A 21996-nucleotide genomic window follows, 5' to 3' on the forward strand; every position below is an offset into this window, starting at 1 on the left:
CAGAGCGCTCACTGCCTTGTGGGAGAGGAGGGAGGGCTGGCTGCAGGGATTCCTGCAAAATGGAACAAGTCCCATAGAACTCTGGAGGAGACTGCATGCAGCCTTCTGGTGAAAAGCAGGATTCTTAAGTGTGTAGCATTTTAAACATAGAAGGAGTCAGGTAACTGCTGAGGAAGCCACATAAAAAGGAAGAGGATCTGGGATCTTGTAATGCAGAGTGTGCATATGAAGTGTGTGATGGTGGGTGCTTCTCAGGCTGGAGTTTAGTGTCTCCCTAAGGAAAATGAGGTCTTCTCCAGGGAGCTTGTGCTAACAATTTGTACCTTCTCTTTTACCAGGACTTAGAGAATCAGATGCACATAGCAGAGCAGAGACGGAGGACCCTGCTGAAAGACTTCCATGACACATAAGAGAGGAGGAAGTGACAGTGCAGGGGTGAGAGCAGCGAGTGAAGTGATGGCAGCTTCACTGGGATAAGCAGGCACTGCCTCTGGGAGAACACGGCCAAGGACAAAGCCACCCCTCCCCTTGCAAGTCAGACACATGCAAACACCACCTCTTAGTCCAGTTTGTTCTCTTATCGTTCTGTTTCTGTTTCTGCCAGGCTAGAGGCCAGAGCTCAGATTGGCATATTTCCTGGGCCATTTCCCTCCTGCCCTTGATGGTTTCAGAACGGGAGGGAGTTTTTTTCTGAATGGCTGTTAATAGTATTAGATCATTACAGTTCATGTAATTTTCAACGGTTGTACAAATATACAGACAAACCTTAGAATAACACACAACCCTTTTTAAAAATAAATTGGCAGTGGAGTGTTTTTCCTTAATCTGCTTGTAAATTAATGGCTTTTCCCCCTCTCCCTTCCTCTGACCCAAAAATCCTCCTAGTTACTGAAGGAGGTTACAAAATGTCTCAGCTCGATTTTCCAATGCTCCTTTAACCAGGGCATTGCAGCGTTGGCGTTGCATGAGGAGAGTGGCTGGTGTTAAGGGTGGCTGCTGCTGTGTCTGGCCTGACAGTGCCGGCAGTGGCCTTGGTTCAGTATGATCACATGTGACATCTCTTTTTCTTGTATATCAGCTGTGCAAAATCCAGCTACACAAACAAAAGCAAACAGAGGAATTGCAGGGGCCAGACCACGTTAGCATTGGGGGATATGCCTTGAGTTTGAGAGAAATTGAGAGAAATCAGATTCTGCATTTGATGAATTTTAGGTCTTCCATGTAGATTTTTTGCTTTACTTGTTTTTGTGGGAGGATGTTGTATTGCCAAAGTGAGTGATGAGGGAGTAGTAGCATACAGTTGTTAATCAAGGCTTGGGGCTTTTGCAGAGTGAAAGAATCCATGTTATAACAGTGCCATGCAGCCTGATAAAGTTTATTTGTGCCTGCTGGGTAGCGTGGCTGAGAAAATTTGATCTCATTCATCAAAGTGAGACTGAACACCACTACATATGAGGATGAAAGATTATGTACAACACACTCCCTGGCAGGTGTTGGCAATGTGGACGGGCACTTGAATACTGGTGCACTGCTTGTGCAGAGCCTGCACCAAGCCAGGCAGAAAATTAACTAGCGAAATTAATTTATTTGTATATTAGTATTGATGCTGGTGGGAACTTATCAGAAAATTGATTGTTAGGAGCATGTGGAGCTTTTTTATTAACATTCTCTTTTCTAATGTAAAATATACACTAAAATAAAAATATGAAAACCTAGTTCATCTTAGTAGGGGTTAACATGAAAAAGGTTACTTAAATGCTGATCCTTGCCTGTTTGCTACAGGAAGCAGGCCACATATTAGGATTTCACAGACATCTGTGTCACCTGCACCAGGAGCTTGTTGTTTGCAGCCAGTAAGGTGCAGCTGGAGTCTGATCTGAGGAAATTTTCACCTCTGTGGGGAACTCACGGGGTTCTCTTCCATGCTGTATTTGGAAGTGTTGCCTTTGATGCATCCCTGTATTGTTCTTATGCAATGTCACTTGATAAAGATTAAACTGGAGGGGGGAAAAGTGCTAAATTCCTGTGTGTCAGAATAAGCTAACTGTGCTGTTGGAGCCTCTTTCATGTGCCTGAGACATGTGGCCCAGGTATTTGCAGCAGGTGTAATTGGGCTCATAGATTTTATCAAGACTGATGACTTGGTTTAAACAAGGAGTAGCTGTCATAGGAGCTAATCCTGTGGCCATGCTTGTTGTACACAGCAGAAAATGTCAAACTGAGAGGCCTTTTCCTTCCTCCCTCCTGGTGTGGGATCTATCCTCAGGGAACAGGGGAATGCACTGCGAGGAGCTGCTGGCCGTGGAGTGAGTGTTACAGCAGAAGCAGCTGAGGATAGGGCAGGCTTGTGGAGAGATGGCTGGAGCCAGCGAGCAGGGCAGGGAAGGAGTCTGCAGTTTCTGGGAGCAGCACTGCTTGCTGTGCAAGAGATCTCCATAGCCATGGCTCCTTGTGTTCCTGCTCTGTCCTGTTCTGGCTCCCCTCAAGGCTGGAACCATAGAGATAGATTTGACCTTGCTCCAGCCACTGTCTCTTGACTTCATTCCTTACTCTGCACCCAGCAGCAGCCTCTCTGTGCCCTCTTCATGATATATCCTAGAGGTCAGTCTCTCCTTCCCTTCCCAAATGATTGGCTAAGTCTTGGCATGCCCCTTCCACGGGAAGGGATAGTGGAGGGGGGAAGGTTTGCTGGGACCCAGCAGTTTGCAGTGAATAGAACCAATATTTAAGCTGTTCTTTAAAAATGTAATGTGCAAAGTACTGATTAGGGCAAAAGCTGGTGTTCTTGTCTAAACATAACTATCTTGACACCTAATCCCTTTGCAGAACAGGTATGTGGAGTTTCCTAATCCCAAAGAATTTTCACTTCTGTTACATAACTGTCCAGCTTTGAGCTAAATGAGAATGAGGTTTTGTCTCCCTCCCAGCCTCCTTCCCTCCCTCCCTTTTCTATGCCCCAACAAAATATTTATCTTTGTTTGTAGACAAGCCAGACCATATAGCTGTGGCCAGGCTTACTGAACAGGCTGCTGAGATGCTTGGCTGAGGAACAGTAATAAGGATTGCACAGTGCACCCACTAATTCTTTCAAATTTTCTGAAGCTAGAGCTTTGTCAACAGTTCCATTTATTTTTATTTTCTGAATATATTTATTTTCTGAAAGTGGCGAAAGTCCTGCGTTACACCCACAGATCCTATTGGTATACTCTGGGAAAACAACAGGACTTGCTCTTGCCCCCCAGGCAGGACCATTTCTGTATTGGTGTTGTGCAGAAAGTCATAGACTTCAACACGAAATGTGCAGGGCACAGGGGCTGCTGGCTCTGTGTGTAAGGTGAATGACACTGCTCAGGAGGCAGGTGACAGGAAGGAAATGGGGGTTCTCAACACCAAAAGAAAAGGCCACTTTTTTCCCCTCTAATAAGTACATGGCCCTCTTTGAGTTAGCAAGGTTACATAGGTGTAGGTAATAAAAAGTGGCTCAGGAGCCATTAATTCTAAGGTACGAGTTTCCCTTTGATGCATTACTGCTACAGACGTGGAATGTTTGCTTTCTTTTTTCTTTTTTGCACTTGTTTCCAGCTCCTGCGCCAGCCTGACACCTCTCCATCCTTGCATCTGGTACTCTTTTATTTGGGCTTTGCTTGCGTTAGTGCATTGGCTGCCTCATCTCTATTCGTCCTCAGGCTTCCCAGACTGTAACAAAACGTTTTCTACTGACACTATATATAAACTGCATGACTGCTGCCCTGTGCAGCGAAGTCACTGTGCCCGCCCGCAGATGGGGCAGCAGGAGGTTTCTGTACTATAGTCTTGCACTCTAAATTTTAGACTTTTTAAGCAGGTAAAAAATAGAACTTTATTTTTAAATGAGGCACTTGTTCTGGGAATTCCTTTCTCAGCCCCGGTCTGGTTGGGGTTGTGGGACAGCGTTGAGGTGTGTGGGAGGGCACAGGACTGCTTCCACCCCTCGCTTTTCTTCGCAGGCACCGGAGAGGGGCATGGGCGGTGGAAGCCGCCCGGGAGACGGTTGCCAGAGGTGTGCCCGTGGTTTATTTGAAATAAATTGTGACTTTCTAACTTCGGCGGTGTCCTGGCTCTTCTTAGCAGCGGGATGGGGAGGGGCGGGGGGGGCTCGTGTCGCTGTCCCCGCCCGCGGCCTCTGTCCCCGCCCCGCGGTGACGCAGCGCCCGCCGGGCCGTTGCCGTGGTGACGCGGGGCCGGGCGGGCCGGGGCGATGGCGGCGGCGGAGGCGCGGGCCGAGGGGCCCCCGCTGCCCGGCCCGCCGGGGGGCCGCCCGCGGCCCGTCTGCTCCCGCCCCTACTTCCTCGTCCTCATGGTCTTCGCGCACCTCTACGTCCTCAACGTCCTGGGGCTGCTGCTCTTCGTGCACCTCAGCGCCGGCGAGCCCGGCGGGCCGCCCGCCGCCCCCCCGCCGCCGCCGCCGCCGCCCGCCCGCGCCCTCCCGCGCCTCGAGGGCATCAAGGCAAGGCCGCGACCGGGGGCTGGGGCCGGGGCCGCTGGCTGCTGACCGCTGACCGCTGCTCTCCCCGCAGGTGGGCCACACGCAGCGGGTGGAGCTGGTGCCCGGCAGGGCCCACGCCGTGCGCACCCTCAGCCTCAAGCCGCTCCTGTTCGGTGAGTACCGGCCCCGCCGGGGGCAGCTGCTGCCGGGCCCGGGCACGCCGGTAGCGGGGGGATTTCCGTCCTGACGGCGGAGCGGGGTGTGTGTGTGTGCGTGTCTGTCTGACACCCGCCGCTGTCTTACACCCACTGGGGGGAAGATGACTTCCCGCGTGTTGGCATCACCTCCCTGTGCTGCTGCTCCCTGGGGCTGCGTTAGAAAGAGTGTGGTATCGTTTAAGGTATTTTAATGTAAAATTCGCAGAGGTTACTTATTCTGGATGGCTCACTTTGAAGAATTTGGAAGATTAACCTTTCCAGGTTTTTCAGATTCTCTGTGAAATACTAGGAATAGACAGCAGATCACTGGCAAGAAGCATGAAGAAGATGCTCAATGTAAGGAAAGGACAAGAGATACCCAAACTTTTGTTAATAAATTATGAAAAAGCAATTTAGTGTTGGTGCTTCAGCACTGAGGAAACGAGTAACAGGAGAATTGATAGATTTTAAGTCTTCCATCATTTCATGTTCTGTTCTAGATTTATCTTTATTTTTGGCTTCTCTGATACACCACCACACAACATCTGCCTTTTTGATATTTTTAAATCTTCTTTACCTTTCTGTGAGGTTTTGCTGTCACTGGTCAAGTCTCACTAATTGAACTCTGTGTTCTGGAAATCCACTGACAATGTAATAATTTGGGGGGGATCAATCATTACAAAATTCCTACTACTGCAAAGTCAGAGAAAACCTGTTCTTTCTGAAAAGAAAGTAGAGAATCTTTCAGATGCTTTCTCAATAATATAAATAGAGGGGGTTTTTTTCTGTTTCCAAGTAGATCATACACACTGAAAACCTCACCATGAATTTCTTAGTGGATTTCTGACATTCACTAAACAGACACACCAACCTGGATCTGATAAAACCCCACAGCATCACAAAACTGATATCATTACCAGAACCACGGTCGAGGCAATTGCTCTGGTTTTCACTCAGGAAAACCCCTGTCTCCTTTTTCCCAGCCTTTCCAGTTCCACTGAAGTGAAACAGTTGGTCCTGGCTTGCAAGGAAGGTGCTGAGGATGATAAAAGGCAGGCTTGTCCTGGCAGCAGTAATCTTGCAGTTTTTAGCTTCTTGTTCCAGCACCTCCATTGGTTTTGAGGGAAGCTTTGCTCCCTAAGGATGCCATCACAGACTGTGACAGACATTCACCATTTGAGATGCCACAAGTCTGTTCTCCTTTGTCCTCTGATAAGGAGTCCCTTATTTAGAAACTGCAAGTTGCAAGACAGTTCTTATCTCCCGGATAAACCTGCCAGGAGCCAGATCTGACTTTAAAAGACTTCCAGAGACTTCTCTATCTATGCAAGCAGTACCAATCTAATTCAACTGGTTTAAAAAAACTAATGCATTGCATCTCTGTTGCTTAAATTAGTGGAAGTGTGTATTTAACTTGGTTGTGTTTGGTAAATACAGAAGTCCTTAGCAAAGACTCTTGAGTTTCTGGGGATTTAACACGAAGTGCTGCAGCATACAAGAGAATTTAAGGAAACAGTCCCTGGTCTATCATCTTTGCTTTCAGCAGAGCAGGCTGCAGTGGGACCACAGGAGCAGGCACTCATAAATGATTTAATGTGTTCTCTGGGCTTCAGAGCATGGGCTGGACATCGTAGGGGAACTTTAGGTTTGTTTTTTAAGTGTGGCTAAGTCACATCTGCATGAAACCCAAGTGTATTTTATGGAGCTATGAAAAAAACCCTGCCCTATTTTTTCCGCCCTCTGGCTACAAGGCCTCTTTTCTAAAGCTTGTAAGTCAGACCATCTGTGGATTTTCAGTTGGGAAACACTAGTAACCAAATAGCCCTACTAATGGAAAAAATCAGACAAAGCCTTTTCAACCTTCAGAGCTTTTATGTGTTCTGTTTTACAAACGCAGTCTGTTCAGAAGATATTGCCATTGCAGGGACCACCTGACAGCAGATTCTGTGGATTGGGCAGCAGTTTTTAAGACAAGACAGTGGGGAGGAATAAAAATAGGAAAATTCGCTGTGTTTTTCTTCTGAGCCTCAGGGAAGAAAAGTAATCACTGCACAAATGTCAGGGCACAGCTGAATTGCAGTGTGTCTGAGCGCTCGTTTCAGCCCACACCAGTGTGAGGAGGAGCTCACAGCGTGGGTTGTTGGTGTGCCTTGTGAGCACGGGGAGGCAATATGTCTCCAGCAGACCGATGTGTCTCCAGCAGCCTGCAGCGGTCTGTGCACAGGCATCACCAACAAGGCAGAAAGCATTCCTCCCAAAGGCTGTTTTTTCCCCTTGTTTTCTTTTATTTCAGCCACAGGTTTAAGCCAATATGGAAAACTTTCCATGGACAGTGCTTTGTTAGGCAGTAGAAATCCGATCTGTTTTCTCATTTGGGGATTTGCTGTTTTCTGCTCTGTCGTCTGGAGCACAGTGCGTACCCCTGCAGGGAGTGACAGTCCTGCTTGGGTGAGAGAGTGAGCTGCAGAGAACTTGGTGAGACTGAGTTTTCCCATATCTTCTCTCTTCTCTGTGTACAGGTGGAAGGCCAGGCAGCTGTGGAGGGTTTCTCCCCTGCTCCCATATCGGAACTGCAATATCCTACTGTGCTGGGGCTGGGACTCGCCTCCCAGTCCCAAGCAAAGCTGTTGCTCACACCAAAGCAGAGCTTTGAACAGCTGATGTCTCACTCATGCTCTGCTTTTCTCAACATTCTTGTGATATCCCCAGTTACCAGAATCTTCTGATCCACACTGAATTTCTGATGCGGAAAAATAGTTTTCCCTGTTATGCAGAAACCCTCAGCTTTCTGCTCTGTGCCTTTCCTGCTTGAGAATGGCTGTTTCCTTTTGCCTGTGTGGATGCTCATCAACTCTCAGCACAGGAAGCTGAAGGGACAGCCTGACTCAAGAGCAGAGTTCAGCATGTAGTTTCTAAGGGGCTGGGCATAGCCGGGGTGGGTTCTTCTCCTGGTTAATTTACCTCAGACTGTTCAAGAGTAAAGTATTTGCTCCATTACATAAAAAGTATTACTTCGCAGTCAGGGAGACTTTCATGTAATCTCTGGACAGAAAGCAAGCAGGCACTTGGACCGCATCAGTGTCTCAGGGTCAAATAATGAATCTGAAATACCAGTTCTGATAATGAGAGCTAGAAGGAACTGTTATTAAAGGTTTCTTCTAGTTTGTCCTCACCTGCATAGTTAAGTTTTGTTGTGATGTTGGATCCTACACAAAGCTGAACATTGCACATCCAGGATCTACAGAGCCTTGTGAGAGGAACATGTTAAACCTGCATCCTTAAGCTCTGTCTTGGTAAAACGGGATCTGTAGTGAAGCCCTATCTGTGCACTATGACTGCTTCAAATCACCTAGAAATACAACTGTACATCTCCAAAACACCACCTGCCAGGGAAAGGAGTTTTCTAGCCATAGGGAAGGGAGCAGTTTCTTGTTGCTGGAATTGAGATTTTTCAGACCTTCCGTCCCGCCTGTTCGGGGCAGCGGTGATGTTTCCACCTCCGCACCGCCTGGTGCAGGTTCCTGTTCCTCTTCTGCCAGGCATAGGCCTTGTTCACCACCACTTTGTCATTCTGTACTTCACCACTTACAACAAAGACCCCTGCATGAGTGCCTCGCATGATGTTGTGGGCACAGGTGGCATCTATGTCCAGCCACTGCTGGAGCCTGGCAGGGATTTCAGTTCTGAGGAGCGGGCCATGCTTCAGCACCTCCAGCTTGGAGGAGTCCAGATCAAAGTCCGAGATGGTGGTGGTGCTGGTGGTGTTCTTCCTCAGGATTCGGATTTTCACTGCTGCAGGGGATGGAAAAAGAGCTGTGAGTTCTGTTTACTCTTCATAGCTCTCACCAATTCAACACATAGAGCCAGCCCAAGGCTTCTCTGCTGTCTCTGTAATGTGGGGAAGTATCTGTCCGAGCTTTTGTAATTGCAGTGAACTTGTAAAAGTTCTCATTTGAGGTTAGTTTCCAGTAGTGAACACTGTTCTTAGAATCACAGAATTATTTAGGTTGGAAAATACCTCAAAGATCAAGTTCAACCACTGACCTAGCACTGCCCAGTTCACCATCAAACCATGTCCTCAACTGCCACATCTACATGTCTTTCAAATACCTTCAGGTGACTCAACCCCAAGCCTGTTCCAGTGCTTGATAATTCTTACGGTACAGAAATTTTTCGTATTACCCAACCTGAACCTCTTCGTTGCAACTTGAAGTGATTTCCTCTTGTCCTTGTTACTTGGGAGAAAAGACCTCCTTCTCCCTCAATCCATTTCCCTCATAAGAGTGGCAAAGATGTATCAGCACCACTCCAGAAACCCTGGAGGAATCATGGGCACAAGCAAGCAGATGCATCAAAGTCCTGGTCTGCAAATTACTTTTCTCTGAGCAGGGATTTCAGGAAGTGACATGACTGACAGCTGCTCAGGATTTGTAACCTTTTTGCTTTTATTGAAAAATCTTTTTATTTTTCTATTTATATGCCTGAATTCAGGACGGTTGCTTGAAAACTTCCTGCCAGCTGATTGAGCAGAGCCAGTTCTGCGACTTGCTTGGGCTAGGAGAGGGAGAGTCACAATACTAGAACAACAGTATTAAAGTTTGAAATAGCTGGCATTGCTAAAGATTCTTATAGGCATTGATTGAAATGTTTGTATGCAAGGGAAAACCAGAGTACTGCTTGTTTTTAGCAGTCACAGACCAAAACCAAATCAGAGCCCACAGAAATAAAGCAGGTCTTCACTTTCAGTGCTGCCAGGAGCTAGGCCCTCCTGCTACCTCATAGGTAAGGTGGAAACTGAAAATCCCTGGTATCTGCTGTAAAAGCTGCAGTTTCTCCAAGTCAATATGTTATGGCAAAGCTATTTTCTGTCCATGACACTGTTTGGCTGCTGGAGGGAATGGCACCAATTGAGAGGAGAAGGAGGGTACTCACCAAAATCATTGGCACAGAGGCTTTCCAGGATCTCCCTGGCAGTGCTGGCCTCCTCAAGCTCGCAGTCCTTGCAGCTGGCTCGGGGCACTGCTGCAGCAGAAATTAGGTTATAACACCCTTGTCAAGCTACACTAGAAAAGGCACAATGAAATTTTGAGATCTACGAGTGGTGGTTTGCTGTTTCTTAGTGATGCTTCTTCCTGAGCTACCCAGGCCCTGGAAAGATAGCACAGACAGGCAGGGTGGGAAATGTTAAAACTCTCCTTCCTGTGACTGGGGCAGACACTGCTTGTGCTTTGTTCAGGCTTGTGCGCGTTGCTGCATGTTAAAGCAGCAGTGAAAATGCTTAGTGAAGATCTCCTAATTTGGATGAAACAGCAAAACCAGTGGTATGGCCAGACTCCATTCAGTGATGCTGAAATGATATTGTTGAAATATCTGTTCTTCCCTTAACTGCTCTTGAATCTCCCCCAGTATTCATCAGTATCTGGGTGTTAATTTAGTCCTTCAGACAGACTTTTTTCTGGTGTAACTCATGTCTGCAGAGGCTCATATCCCTTCATGGTGTTTCTAATGTTTAAAGAGAAGGCTTGCAAAACATTTCTTTTTGCATATTTTTAAGCCCTAGACAGAGCTGAAAGATCAGGGCTGCAGCTCTGTAGCTCCACTGGAAGCACGTCTCGCTGCTGGGAATCTGCACTTCATGAGCTCTCCCACTGTGCCTGGGCTGGAGTCTTTGCAGCCTTTCCTTCCCCCTACCCCAAACCCTGCAGGGTCTGATGGCACCCAGGGAGCTAATGAATACAGCTGAGAGAGGAACAAGCCACAGTCAATGTTATGCTAATTTTCTAGACACAGTTCCCAGACAGAACAAAACTAGAATTTGTAATTTTTTTTTTAAATACAGCTTAAAACCAGAAATATGCAGAATAGAAACAAGTCGTAGGATCATCCTTTTGAGCTTTCAGTGTTACATATGGGAAAATACATGAAGACAAAACCTCTTACTTCTCCTGCTTGAGGAATTTTCATCCATGGAGACTGCTGCAATGCACAGTTCATGATCTGCAGGGAACTTGTTGCAATTCAGGATTTCGGGCCAGGGGTAGCCGTAACAAGCCATGACGGGCGCGCAGCTTCTCTTGACGGCTTCGCAGAGGCTGCGGCAGGGATAGATGAGCCTGGGGAGAGGATGGGCTGTCAGCACCTCCGTGTGCCTGGCAGGAGGCTGAGGGTCGAGCCCTGGCAACACCGCTGCTGCACAGGGCTGTGTTAAAGGGTTAGCAGGCAATTTTGGGATCTTGGATTTTTTTTTTGAACGTTCATGTCCAGGAAGCAAGCAAGGAATTTCTGAGGGCAGGAGGGATAAGGCTGTTCAATACAAGGCAGCTGCCAGAAGCCCTTCACCTCCTTAGGGAACTTCTCTAGTTGTGCAAAGGCTGCTTATCTTTGCAGGTGCCTGATTACACACCAAATTTCCTTAGCACCTCTGCTTTGAGACCTGCACCTCAAAACTGGGGATTTGTTTCTGCTGCTGGAACAGTTGGGAAACTGAGAAACCATGTGTTTGGGGCAGGAGCTGGGGTCCCTCTGCACCGGAGGTGGGAGGTGAAGCTGGTGTGTGACAGCAGCTACTGCAGTGTATGAGGGGGGAGCCAGGTCATGTGGCAGCAGTGCCTGGGGTGAGAGAGCTGAAGAATCCCGAGGAGGGAACATATTTCTGCTCCTGTGATATGAAATGCTCATGTTTTGCTTTCAGAGGGATGTTCACTGTTGAGTAATCCAATTGTCCCTTGCCAAGAGCAGCAGCACTGCTTCTTGGGGACTGCACAGATCACATCGAATGCATTTTCTCTCAGGAGGCACATGTAGTTGTGCTCCTGTGGGGAGTTAACTGTTACAGCTGAAGTAACTCGTAAAAGCATCTTACCTGTCCAAGCAGATCGGTGCAAAGAGGGAGCAGAGAAAAATCCTAGCGTCTGGGTGGCACTCCCTGGCCAGCAAGGGCAGCCAGCTGGAAGACTGCTGGATGACTTCTGTCATGGTCTCATGCTCCAGCAGGTTGGGAATCCTCATCTCGGAGTAGCCGATATCGTAACACAAGGCCATGCGGTGTGGGATGGGCATGCAGCTGGAGGATCTCCTCAGGTAGCTCGCCCAAGCACCCGGAGAGCCCCAGAGCAGCAGCCGTGCCAGGAGACCCAGCAGCCACGGGCCACCCAACCTCGAGGGGTGCCTGCGTTGGGACGTGACCATGCTTGGAGCGAGTGAACCAACAGCACACCCCAGACTGAGCTGCTCCTGACTGTGGGATGCCTTTTATAGCCTACGAGCCACCTCTTTGTCAATCCATCCTCATTAAGTGCGGCCCTTTCAGAGCCCTCATGGGGAAGACAATGCTCCAGTTTTCATTTGCCAGCGGCCCTGATTGTTTGTATTTTAGCAGGGGTTTGGCTTAGATCAGCAGGTGTGGAAATGAGGGCAGTTGGGGAGGGATGAATGACTTGGCCCATGTGTCTTGGGGCTCTTTCAGCCAAGATTGAATCTCTGTTTGACACCAGTGCTCCAACCCATCCCCTTTCTCTTGCTCCAGGATTAGTCATTATTTCATAAACCCTAATGTTTTCCTCTCTTTTGTTTTTTGTAAAAGCAATCAAGTGTTGCTTAAAGTCAATTAGGAGGCATTTGTTTAGCTGGATCTATTGTTGAGCAGGCAGGGAGATAGGATGGTCTCACAGCCAGAAGTTAACTGTTTAAGAGAGCTGAGGGCAGAGAGGAACTAATTTGCAGCTGTGGAGCCAGGTTGTTTGCAGACAGGATTGGCAGCACTCAGCTGGAAACCCCCTCACCTTGCAACCTGCATGACCACACACTTTCCAGTTAACAGAATTCCTACTTCATTCTGAAATCCCGTCGCTACCACTGAAGAGTGGAATTGTCCTTCCTCCAGCACATAATTAAGATTCCATAAGCATAAGCCATCATTATTGTAGCCCAGTTTGGGGAAGTGGAAATACTGGGGGTGCTGGTTGCCAGTGCACACGGTTCATTTGGACCTGGTGCTGTGCCATGAGGTTCAAACTGGTCAGTAGAAGCTCCAGTTCTGAAGCATCCTCTGGCACAAGGACCCTGTGCTGCCTGTGGCGGAAATTGTTTCCTTGGAGCGTGTTACGGATACAGCTGGCTGCATTGTGTTCCTGGGGCTTCTCAGGAACAGCTCATTTTCTACAGGGCTAGTTCTGGTCTGTGCTTAGCAGGAAGCCAACTGCTTATTGACAGCTTGAGCTGATAGGGTTGATTTCAGGTCATGAAAGTAATTAATTTTTTCCCTCCATTTGAGGATGGCTGCTGTAGTTGATCTATAATGTGTCCTTGGCACATACCTGCAGGAGCTCTAGGGAGCTGCAATTTGGAGAGCAGGACCTTGGGTCTAGGAGCACTTAACCTGTCCTGCGTTGGTGGTTTTTCTTTCCCTTTTCAAAAGTCTCAGCAGCTGGTAACAAGGTCACCCTCGCTGTGACAGACACCAGCCAGGAGGATCCTCTCACCTTCCTGGCCACAGTCGAACTGTGCTCTGGGATGGAACCTTGCCAGTGCTTTCCAAGTGCATGCCCCATGTACCATGCAGCTAAAAATCTCCTAGCCTCATGGTCAGCAGTGTATTTCTCTGCACTTCAATTTGCTTGGGATTGTGCAATTGCCTGATTGCGGCTGGGTTGGTGCTGCAAAGGAAAGCTGGAGGTACCTGGGTGTGGAGACTGGCATCCTCCCTGTCCAGTATCTTCCTCTTTAATATTACATTTGAAGAGCATTTTTAGTGGGGGATCAAGAGAATGAGAGGGAGTAAGTTAGAATTTTTCTCCTTTCTGTTTGAGTTTCACAGTAGAGCACTGTGCCATGCTCCCCTGAAAGGGATTTGGTTTTGTGCAAAGTGCCAGTGCAAAGTGCCATCCTCTCCACATGAGAGCAAGGAAGTCTGAAACCCTGGCCATCACCACTGCCCACTGTAAAGATTTTTGGCCTTCCTTCCAGTAAAGCAGCAGTTCCCAGACTGTGATCCACATGGCACTTTTGAAATGGTAATATGCAGTGATATGCACATGTTTGTTCACTCCTTTGTCCATTGTGGTATCTGTGAGAGAGTTTAAGGGCTTGACCCCAGGATCCAAACATTTAGGAACTGCTGCTATAAAAATACCTGCCTCCAGCAGCTCAGGTGTGTGGTGTATGCTCTTTGAGAGCCCTTCTGGTAGAAGGGTGGGTGTTTTTGAATGTCCCAAACTTAGCCAGTTCCTAAATTTCCCCCCTACCTCTTTCGGCTTTTTCCCTGAGTCTCCTGCCACCAGCATGGGATCCCACTGTAACAGTTCCTCAGTCTCTGTTGCTGCTGACACTTTGTTGCAGAAATTCCTGACTTCCTGACAGAGGAGGAGTGCAAGCTCGTTGTCCATCTGGCAAAGCTGAAGGGGCTGCAGAAGAGCCAGATCCTACCAACAGAGGACTATGAGGAAGCCATGGAAATGATTGAAATCAGCCAGATGGACATTTTCAATCTGCTGGATCACAATCAGGATGGGCAGCTGCAGCTCAAAGAGGTAGAGTGTGGGACAGACTGGGGGAGGTTTGCTGGGGACCCTCTGGCACATCCCCTCATCAGATGCTCTCTTGGTTACTCATGTGCTCGGGTGGGGCCAGACCCCAGGATATACCAATCACAATTAGCTTAATTTTAGGTCTCAGAACTTGTGCTGGCCTTCAGAATGGGAGTTTCTGGGGCAACGTGCAGTAGTTGTCATGCTATTGGGAGGCAGCAGCAGTCCTTGGCAGGACATGTGTGTTTTGAATATGCTGGATTAAATGTTTCTGTGCTGTGGGTTGCCTCTTGCTGTATGTCTTGGGAAGTGAGTTTGTCACATCGGCCCTGCTTTGTGCAGCCTGTGGGGAATTTACTCTGTGAATTCACAAAGCCACACCTATTGATGAGCTGAGGGGGATAATGAGCACCTTGTCCACAGCTCTTCAGCACCCTTGCCCTGTATGGCAGGGTGCATCAGGGCAAGTCCTGGCAGTTCAAGTGTGTCCCTCCTCGGGCTCCCATTTCAAGTGAAACCAGGAGTCTGAACTATCCCGTGCACCATGAGTGCTGTGGAGTATGGGGAGCTGTGCCAGTGACAGCCCAGGGCAAGGCTGCTTTCTCTGAAGGTCAGAGCCTGCTGAGAGCTCTTCAGGCTTCTGCATCTCTCTGTACATGTTGAAGGGAAGAATTTTGTTCCAAGCCCTTACTTTGGACAAGTAAAAGCATTCACTTTATCAATAGCTTTACTTTCCCTTCAAGAGGAAGAGCTGTGCTCTCTCCACCTCAGGGCTGGTTAACCAAGTCCCAGCAGTCATTTGCCATGACCTAAACTGGAAATAACAGCATTCATCAGCCACACTGTGTGTGGCTGCCAGATGATACTCACTGCAGTCGTCTTTCTGCAGAGATGTGCTGCTGCCTGTCTGGCTGATGTGCTGTGGAGGAGATCCCACCAGGCCTCATGCAGGGAATCTGTAGGGGCTCAGGAGTGCAAGAAACCAGTGCCTTTTTTTAATCCATTTATGAATTTCAGGTGTTGACCCATACCCGCCTAGGGAATGGCAGGTGGATGACCCCCGAAAACATCCGGGAGATGTACACAGCGGTCAAAGCTGATCCTGATGGGAATGGTAAGAGCAGCTCCATGGAAATCCCTTCACCCTCAGCACCTTGGACACCTTGCACAGCCATGTGGGGGAGAGCATAAGCCATGTCCCTGCCCAGGCCTGTTTCTCTAGCTGAATTCTTCAAAGGGAAGTAACACTTCTAGAGACCTTCTCAGGAAAGTAAATGCAGTGTAACCCTCTTACTGCAGCACTCCTGCCCCTGCATCACCACTCTAGCAGCTAAGTGGTCCCACTGCCTGGGCTTGGATCTTGCTGGAGCAGGACCAGACCACAACTCTGCACTCCCTCTTCCCTGTCAGACCTGCCTTGGTTCGTGCCCTGCTGTAACAGGGTCTTAGGGCTATGCTTCTGCTCCCCTGGTCTGAGAGACTGCTCAGGTTCTGACTACAGAGCTCTTGTTACCTGGGATGCAGATGTTCAGACACACATTGCATGCCACCCCCCTTTTCAGGGAGACTTTTGCAGCAGGCCAAGAGCCCCATGTCACTGTGAGGGGAGAGTGGAATAAGTGGAGGTGGGGGTGATCTTATCAGTCAGCCTTTGGCGCTGACCCCCCTCTCTGCTGCCGGAACCTCTCTGTATTCCATGAGGCCACTTCTGCCCCTCCTGCCCCCCATCTCCCAAGGGCTCCTGCTGGTCCGGACATACACTCTAACCTCTGCTGCTCTAATTAGAGTGGCCTCAATTAAGCAACACTCCATTTCCTAATCAAATTAAGTGAATGCACAGGCTCTGCACACTCTTCCAGTGACCTGGCATTGAGAGCTGCCCAGGAGGAGCTGCTTTGGAGTTGAAGCAGTAGCAGTGTGAATGCATAAATATCCGGAGGGCACTCTCCTCCAGGCTGGTGGCATTCTTGGCAGGGGTCTGACTGAGTCCTCTGTGGCTTTTCCACCATTCTGGACATTAACAAATGAAAGATCCTGTTAAAGAGCTATTGGCAGGACCTTGCTTCCAGAGTGCTGCTTCCCTCTGTTATTAGATTGGTACATGACACTGAGAGACCAGGTCACAACCTGGATGTGGCACTGTGTCATCAAAGACTGTGGGGAGTAAGGGGAAGTGGGGACAGAGAGACAGTAGGAATAATAACAGTGGATCATTTGGTCTTGACCACTTGCACCTGAGGAATTGTCCCTGGCTGACCCTTGTGGCTGGTCCCTCCTCCTGCCAGGGGGTGCTGGTGCCCAGGGAGCAGAGCTGGCTCCCAGCAGCACTGGCTTTGCTGCCTGAATGAGCTCCTCTCCCAGCCCATGGTGTGTGCTGGGCAGCCCAGGGCAGCATACTGCATGCTGGTGCCCAGGGACCTGTGCAAGGCTTCCCTTCTCCAGAACAGGGAAACAGCAAACATGAGGAGTTTCCTGAAGCTGACAAAGGCAAGAGTCCTTGCTGATTCCAGTTGAGTGCAAACAAGAAATACCTGTTTTAGAAGAAACTGCTTTATACCTCTTGCTTTTCTGTTATTTCTACTTATGCAAGACCATGCTGTCATGCATTCCTCATTTATGTGTTGCAATTACACGAATGCAGGATAATGCACTGCTTGGTTTGGGTTTGGCTTTTTCTTAATTACCCTGCAAGGTCATATAGAAAATGTAGTCTGAGGTGTCCCACTCTGTCCTTAAAGATGTTGATTTAAATATCTAAGTAATAAGCGTCAAGAGATTGGGTGGCACAGACTTTCTTGTGTATATCAGAACTTTGGTGTCTGTTTCTCTCTTTTGATGTATTGATTTGTGTGTTTTAGGAGCTTTTTAAAGTTTAAAATGGTGTTTTGCCTGTCCCAGTTCTGACCCTGCACAGTTCACTTTGGCAGGTTGCTCTGTGTCCTCTGCTGCAGGCGAGAGCATTGCTGGAGCCCACGATCATGGGCAGAAGGGGTGCAGCCTGTGATGGACACAGTGGACCCTGACTGTGAGGAAGGCAGTTTGTGCAGTGCCCTTAGCTGGTGTTTCTCCAAGTACAGGACACAATAACTATTACCTGTGCCAGAGTCAGGTGGCTTTTCCTGTGTTCCCATAGGTGTGCTAAGTTTGGAGGAGTTCAAGCAGTTGAATATCCGTGATTTCCACAAGTACATGGGAAGCCAGAAGGTGAAGATGAGTGACTTGGTTCGCAACAGCCAGCACACCTGGCTGTACCAGGGCGAGGGAGCACACCGGGTCATGAGAGCCATTCGGCAAAGGTAAGGGCCAGGCAGCTGAGGGGAGGTTGGGTTTGGGTAGGCACAAGCACCACCTGTGTGCTGGGAGAGGCAGTGGCAGACTTGCTAATATTCACACTTCCTAATTGTGTGAAAAGTCTTTGGAGTGTAAAGAGCAATGAACACAGACACAAAATGGAGAGAGGAGGTTTTCATTAGAACAAGAATTTGTATTGTCCTGTGGAAAGGGAAAAAGAAAAATCGAACCTTTCAGCATCTCCATTCACTTTTGGGAACAGCCCTATAAAACCAGGAAGATTTGGCAGTATATGAAATCATTCATTCTAATTAGTAACTGAGCTTACTGGGAGAAACTGCCCATTTCCAGTGCTGTCTGGGTGCCAGCAGTTACTGTCGTTTGCTTTAGTTACTCATGCATTTCACTGAAATCTGTCTTTGCTGTTCAGAGCTGACTTTTTAAAAAGCAAAACTTCACCTTAAATAAGCCAAGTTAGTTTAATCCTCCGAGCACACATACTGCAAGGCAGCTCATGGCAGATGGGAGAACCTCTTACCCTTCCCTTCGTCTCAGATTTGATACTGGGAAGAGCTGAAGCCCAGCATGAAGGCCAAATCATGTAGTTGTGGTGAGTTTCAGATAATTGGCTGGAGAATCGCTTGTTCTTGTGGTGTTGGTCCTCACCCAGAACATGGGTAAAACCTGTCCTGAGGCCTGAAAAACAGCTGTTGGCCACTCCTTTTCTGCAGTGCATTCCAGTAGGAAAATGGGGTTGCATATTGCCTTGATTAGAGCAGACTGTGGCTGCCACCTTCTCCATGCCAGCTAGCCAGCACACATAGCATTCCGCTTGTACGCTTTCCAGTTGGTCACTATCAGGAGGACATGAAGACACAGCACTGAAGGAGGCTGTTAGTCCTCCCTGGGACCAGGCAGCGCCTGCAGGGGCTTTGCCATCCTGCCCGGGTGCCACATTCTCCTTGCACCTGCCCCAAGGGCTTCACTGGTCCAGATTCTCAGAGCTCTGAGTGTTCTTTGGCAGGTCTCAAGACGTACCTGCTTGCCTTGGGGATGATCTCAGATGTAGCAGTGGAAAAATCCCAGAGCAGGAGGGCTCCAGTCTCCTTGATCACTTCCAGTGCCCCTCTGCCCTGGGGGAGGCTGCTGAAAAGGCAACAGGGAAAGGTGAGTTAGGTGATAAGACTATTCCTAGAGCTAGTCTCTCATTCACTCTCAGCAGGGGCCCTGTGCTTTGCTAACTGTCCCTGAGGTCTGTAGGTGGTGTGCAGGAGTCCAGAGAAGTGATGAGATGGCACATGAAGGCTCCAGGGACACGCACAGAAGGGATCTTGCTGAGCAAGCAAAGTCTTCCTGAGAGCTGGAGATGCTTCCATCAGTTTTGTTCTGTTTTTTCTTTTTCTTTAACCTTGATGAGGGCTTTCTGAGCCGATGCTGATGGTCCAACAGCTCTGTAAGGACCTGGTTGTCTCTTGGCATGCTCGCTGCAGCCCATCCGTCTCTCCGGTCTTTTGGGGAAGGGGCTTCTCTTTCTCTGGATTTATTCACTGCTTGGGAGTAGTGGCTGACCAGGGTGAGGATGCTTTCCACTCACCTGCTCTGCTCTTCCCCAGGGTAATGCGCCTGACTCGCTTGCCCCCTGAGATCGTAGAGCACAGCGAGCCCCTCCAGGTTGTGCGGTACGACCAAGGAGGGCACTACCACGCCCACATGGACAGTGGCCCCGTGTTCCCTGAGACTGCCTGCAGCCACACGAAGCTTGTTGCCAATGAAAGCGCTCCCTTTGAGACCTCCTGCCGGTAAGCTCTGCCCTGAACACGTTAGACAAGGGGTGTGGAGGGTTTTCAAGGTGTGTGGAGCCATTTCACCTCATCTCACCTGAGACTCAGTGCTCAGGTGGGCTCACAAACCAGCTCAGGACATCACTGGCATGAAGAGGTTTTAAAGGGGAGGTGGGCAAATCCTGTGGGTCCACACAAGTAAAGCGGAGTGGGTGGGCCATCCCCAGCAGAGCCTACAGGCCCATTCACTACTCTGGGTAGGGGTTTTCTTTGCTGTCCTTGTGTTAACTCTTGGAGAAAAGCTGACAGTGTAAATCATGTGCCATGTGATGTCTTGGAGGAGCCACTGTATTTATGGTGGAGGGGCAGGGCATGGACAACCCCTGTGCATCTCCTCCTGCTCCAGGTGTGTCTCCTGACAGCCTCTGTCTTGCAGGTATGTGACCGTGCTGTTCTACCTGAACAATGTAACTGGGGGAGGTGAAACAGTCTTTCCTATCGCTGATAACAGGACATACGAAGAGACGGTAAATGAACCTCGCCTACATGTTACCCCTGGGGATTCTGAGTCCCTTTTTGAATGTCTTTATTCACTATGGCTGCAGGAGGGATCTGGTGCATGAGGTTGGCGTGCAGTAGCATTTGTAGCTAGAGCTTTGGGGAAACCATGCTCCACTTAACAGTCTTTTTGCTCTGAGGACAAGGGAAGAGGCACAGGGATTTGACAGCTCAGCTTTCCCTGCTCAGAAGTGTGAGGTGTCAGGCAGTGTGTTAAGAAATGGCAGCTGCTCAGAAACAGGTTATGAACATCCAGGGGCTTGAAACTGGCTGCTCCAGTTGGGTTATGAAAGCCCCTGCATCAACCTTAAGCCATCCTGTGGGACACTCAGGCAAGGGTGAGGGGCAGGGTCGTACCAGTGCGTGTGCCTTGTTCCAGCCGTGTTCGTGACATCTTCCCTATGGTTTCTCTCCAGTCTTTGATCCAGAATGACATTGACCTGCGAGATACTCGGAAAAACTGTGACAAGGGCAATTTGCGAGTGAAACCTCAGCAAGGCACTGCTGTCTTCTGGTACAACTACCTGTCAGATGGAGAAGGTACCGGCTCACTTCAAAACTGGGCTCTTGGGAGGGGTAGGACTGCAGTAGGTGACAGCCATCATCTCCTTGCTGCAGCTGGGAGCTCAAAGAACAGCCAAAAAAAGGGTGGTAGCTGCCTGCTAGTGGGAACTGTAGAGTCTACTTGTCACCAGCTGGGTAGGAGCTTCCTGACTCTGAAAGGCCTTTGTTTACAGGCAGTAGGTCAGTGGCTCCTGATGTCTTTGGGGGACAGGACTAGCTAGCAAACAAAGACCTTGGCTGCACTCACCATCACCAGCTGCCTTTCATCCTGCTGTGCGAGCTGAAACTCCTGCTGGAACTTGGTCTGCAATTCAAAATGTGTCACTGATGTGGTGTTGCCCAAAGGGGTGGGGAGGGGAGGTAGACAAAGGCACGGCCATCAGCTCTGCAGCACTGGGACACATGGGCCACCCCATGCCACGCTTGGGGCCAATGCCTGCTTTGTAGCTCAGCTGCAGCCCCATGATGTGTCCTTGGGGCTGTTTTTGTCACAAAGCGCAGTGCGGTTTTCCCTGACAGGCTGGGAATCGACATGAATTTTTAAGGCTGCTGGTGAGTATGACTCCAGAGGGTTTCCATGACAGATTTTGAGCTGTGGTGGGAGGAAGGAGTGTAGCATCCCAAGTCCCCTGAGAGCAGCCCATGTTTCCATCTCTAGAAAATCCACTGAGGTCACAAGACCAGTGTTTGGGCTGTTGGGTGATAATATCAAGACTGTCACTCTCCTGTGAGAAGAGCCCTGTTGTGGTTTTATGAGCAATTTGTTCCTAAATGGAAAGTGGCTGCTGATGCAAGTCTGCCACAGAAAAATGATAGGATCATTGTAAACAGGTCATTTAGAACTGCTGAAATGCAATCTCTAAAACGGCTGCAAGCCTCTGGCTTCCATGGGCCTTCTAGTGGCAGCACCATCTCTTCCATGCCAGCCTTACTTTTTCCAGAAGAGCTGAGAAAAACAGCTGCTGTGATCTGGATTGTGAGAGCCACTTGTGCTGAGTGGAGACATGGAGGCAATGGGCATTTTGCACTTAGGAAGCCTGCCCTGATGAACTAACTCCTTTTAACTGCTAGGGTGAGATGGCCCCAAGATGGAGGGAGTGCCCGGAAAAGTAACTCCTTTAAGATGTATGTGAGCTCAAATCCAAGCAGGTAGTGCAGGCAGGAGAGATGGCATTGGTGTTTGCTGGCTGTATGTCCCTGTGCAGTCCCAGCTGTGCCTGCCCTCCTTGCCACCGCCTAACAGGGCTCTGGCTCCGCAGGCTGGGTGGGGGAGCTGGACGACTTCGCTCTGCACGGGGGCTGCCTGGTCACCCAAGGCACCAAGTGGATCGCCAACAACTGGATCAACGTGGACCCTAACCGCCGGCGGCAGCAGCAGTTCCAGCAGGAGATGGAGCGCTTTGCGGGGGCTGGGGCGGGGGCGGGGGCCGGAGCCCCGGGCGAGTGGACAGTGGACAAGGCCTACAGCGGCGTGCACCTGGAGCTGTAGTGCCGGGGGGGTGGTGCTGCCGCGCGCACGTGACTTTTTCCCGCGCAGGGCGGGGGGGCGGGGCCGCGTCGCGCGCCAATAAAGCGTGGAGACACGGGCGTCGCCTCGGCGTGCTCTGGGGGCGGGG

At 49.4% G+C, this 21996-nt stretch overlaps 3 protein-coding genes and 1 long non-coding RNA gene across 7 annotated transcripts in view; 3 read left to right on the forward strand and 1 right to left on the reverse strand.

Moving 5' to 3' along the window:
• Nucleotides 1-4081, forward strand: part of ARIH2 (ariadne RBR E3 ubiquitin protein ligase 2) — a 36287-nt gene extending 32206 nt beyond the window's left edge. For all 3 annotated transcript variants that reach the window (XM_032120432.1, XM_032120433.1, XM_032120434.1), the window contains one exon: nucleotides 339-4081. In XM_032120432.1, the coding sequence (XP_031976323.1) occupies nucleotides 339-410 (72 nt within the window). In that variant the 3' untranslated portion in view covers nucleotides 411-4081. The remainder of the gene's footprint in view (nucleotides 1-338) is intronic.
• A 156-nt stretch (nucleotides 4082-4237) lies between these two features.
• P4HTM (prolyl 4-hydroxylase, transmembrane) lies at nucleotides 4238-21967 on the forward strand. The gene is made up of 9 exons (XM_032120692.1): nucleotides 4238-4486; nucleotides 4557-4638; nucleotides 13999-14189; nucleotides 15204-15300; nucleotides 17320-17482; nucleotides 19091-19276; nucleotides 19695-19785; nucleotides 20233-20356; nucleotides 21640-21967. The coding sequence occupies exons 1-9, from the start codon at nucleotides 4238-4240 to the stop codon at nucleotides 21867-21869; spliced, it is 1413 nt and encodes a 470-aa protein (XP_031976583.1). The 3' UTR covers nucleotides 21870-21967.
• Nucleotides 4645-8031, forward strand: LOC116449301. The gene is made up of 2 exons (XR_004242332.1): nucleotides 4645-4865; nucleotides 4954-8031. It is a non-coding gene; the product is annotated as an uncharacterized LOC116449301 (long non-coding RNA).
• On the reverse strand, nucleotides 6515-11933 carry LOC116449299 (secreted frizzled-related protein 5-like). 2 transcript variants are annotated; one of them, XM_032120693.1, is made up of 4 exons: nucleotides 11525-11933; nucleotides 10603-10775; nucleotides 9595-9684; nucleotides 6515-8454 (listed from the first exon to the last, which is right to left on the reverse strand). In XM_032120693.1, the coding sequence occupies exons 1-4, from the start codon at nucleotides 11848-11850 to the stop codon at nucleotides 8114-8116; spliced, it is 930 nt and encodes a 309-aa protein (XP_031976584.1). In that variant the 5' UTR covers nucleotides 11851-11933; the 3' UTR covers nucleotides 6515-8113. The 2 variants fall into 2 exon arrangements, with proteins under 2 accessions (XP_031976584.1, XP_031976585.1); XM_032120694.1 differs by having other exon boundaries at nucleotides 9595-9681; nucleotides 11525-11932.
• Nucleotides 21968-21996: the final 29 nt, after the last annotated feature.

This window comes from Corvus moneduloides, chromosome 11, assembly GCF_009650955.1.
Source record: "Corvus moneduloides isolate bCorMon1 chromosome 11, bCorMon1.pri, whole genome shotgun sequence".
NCBI lineage: Eukaryota > Metazoa > Chordata > Aves > Passeriformes > Corvidae > Corvus > Corvus moneduloides.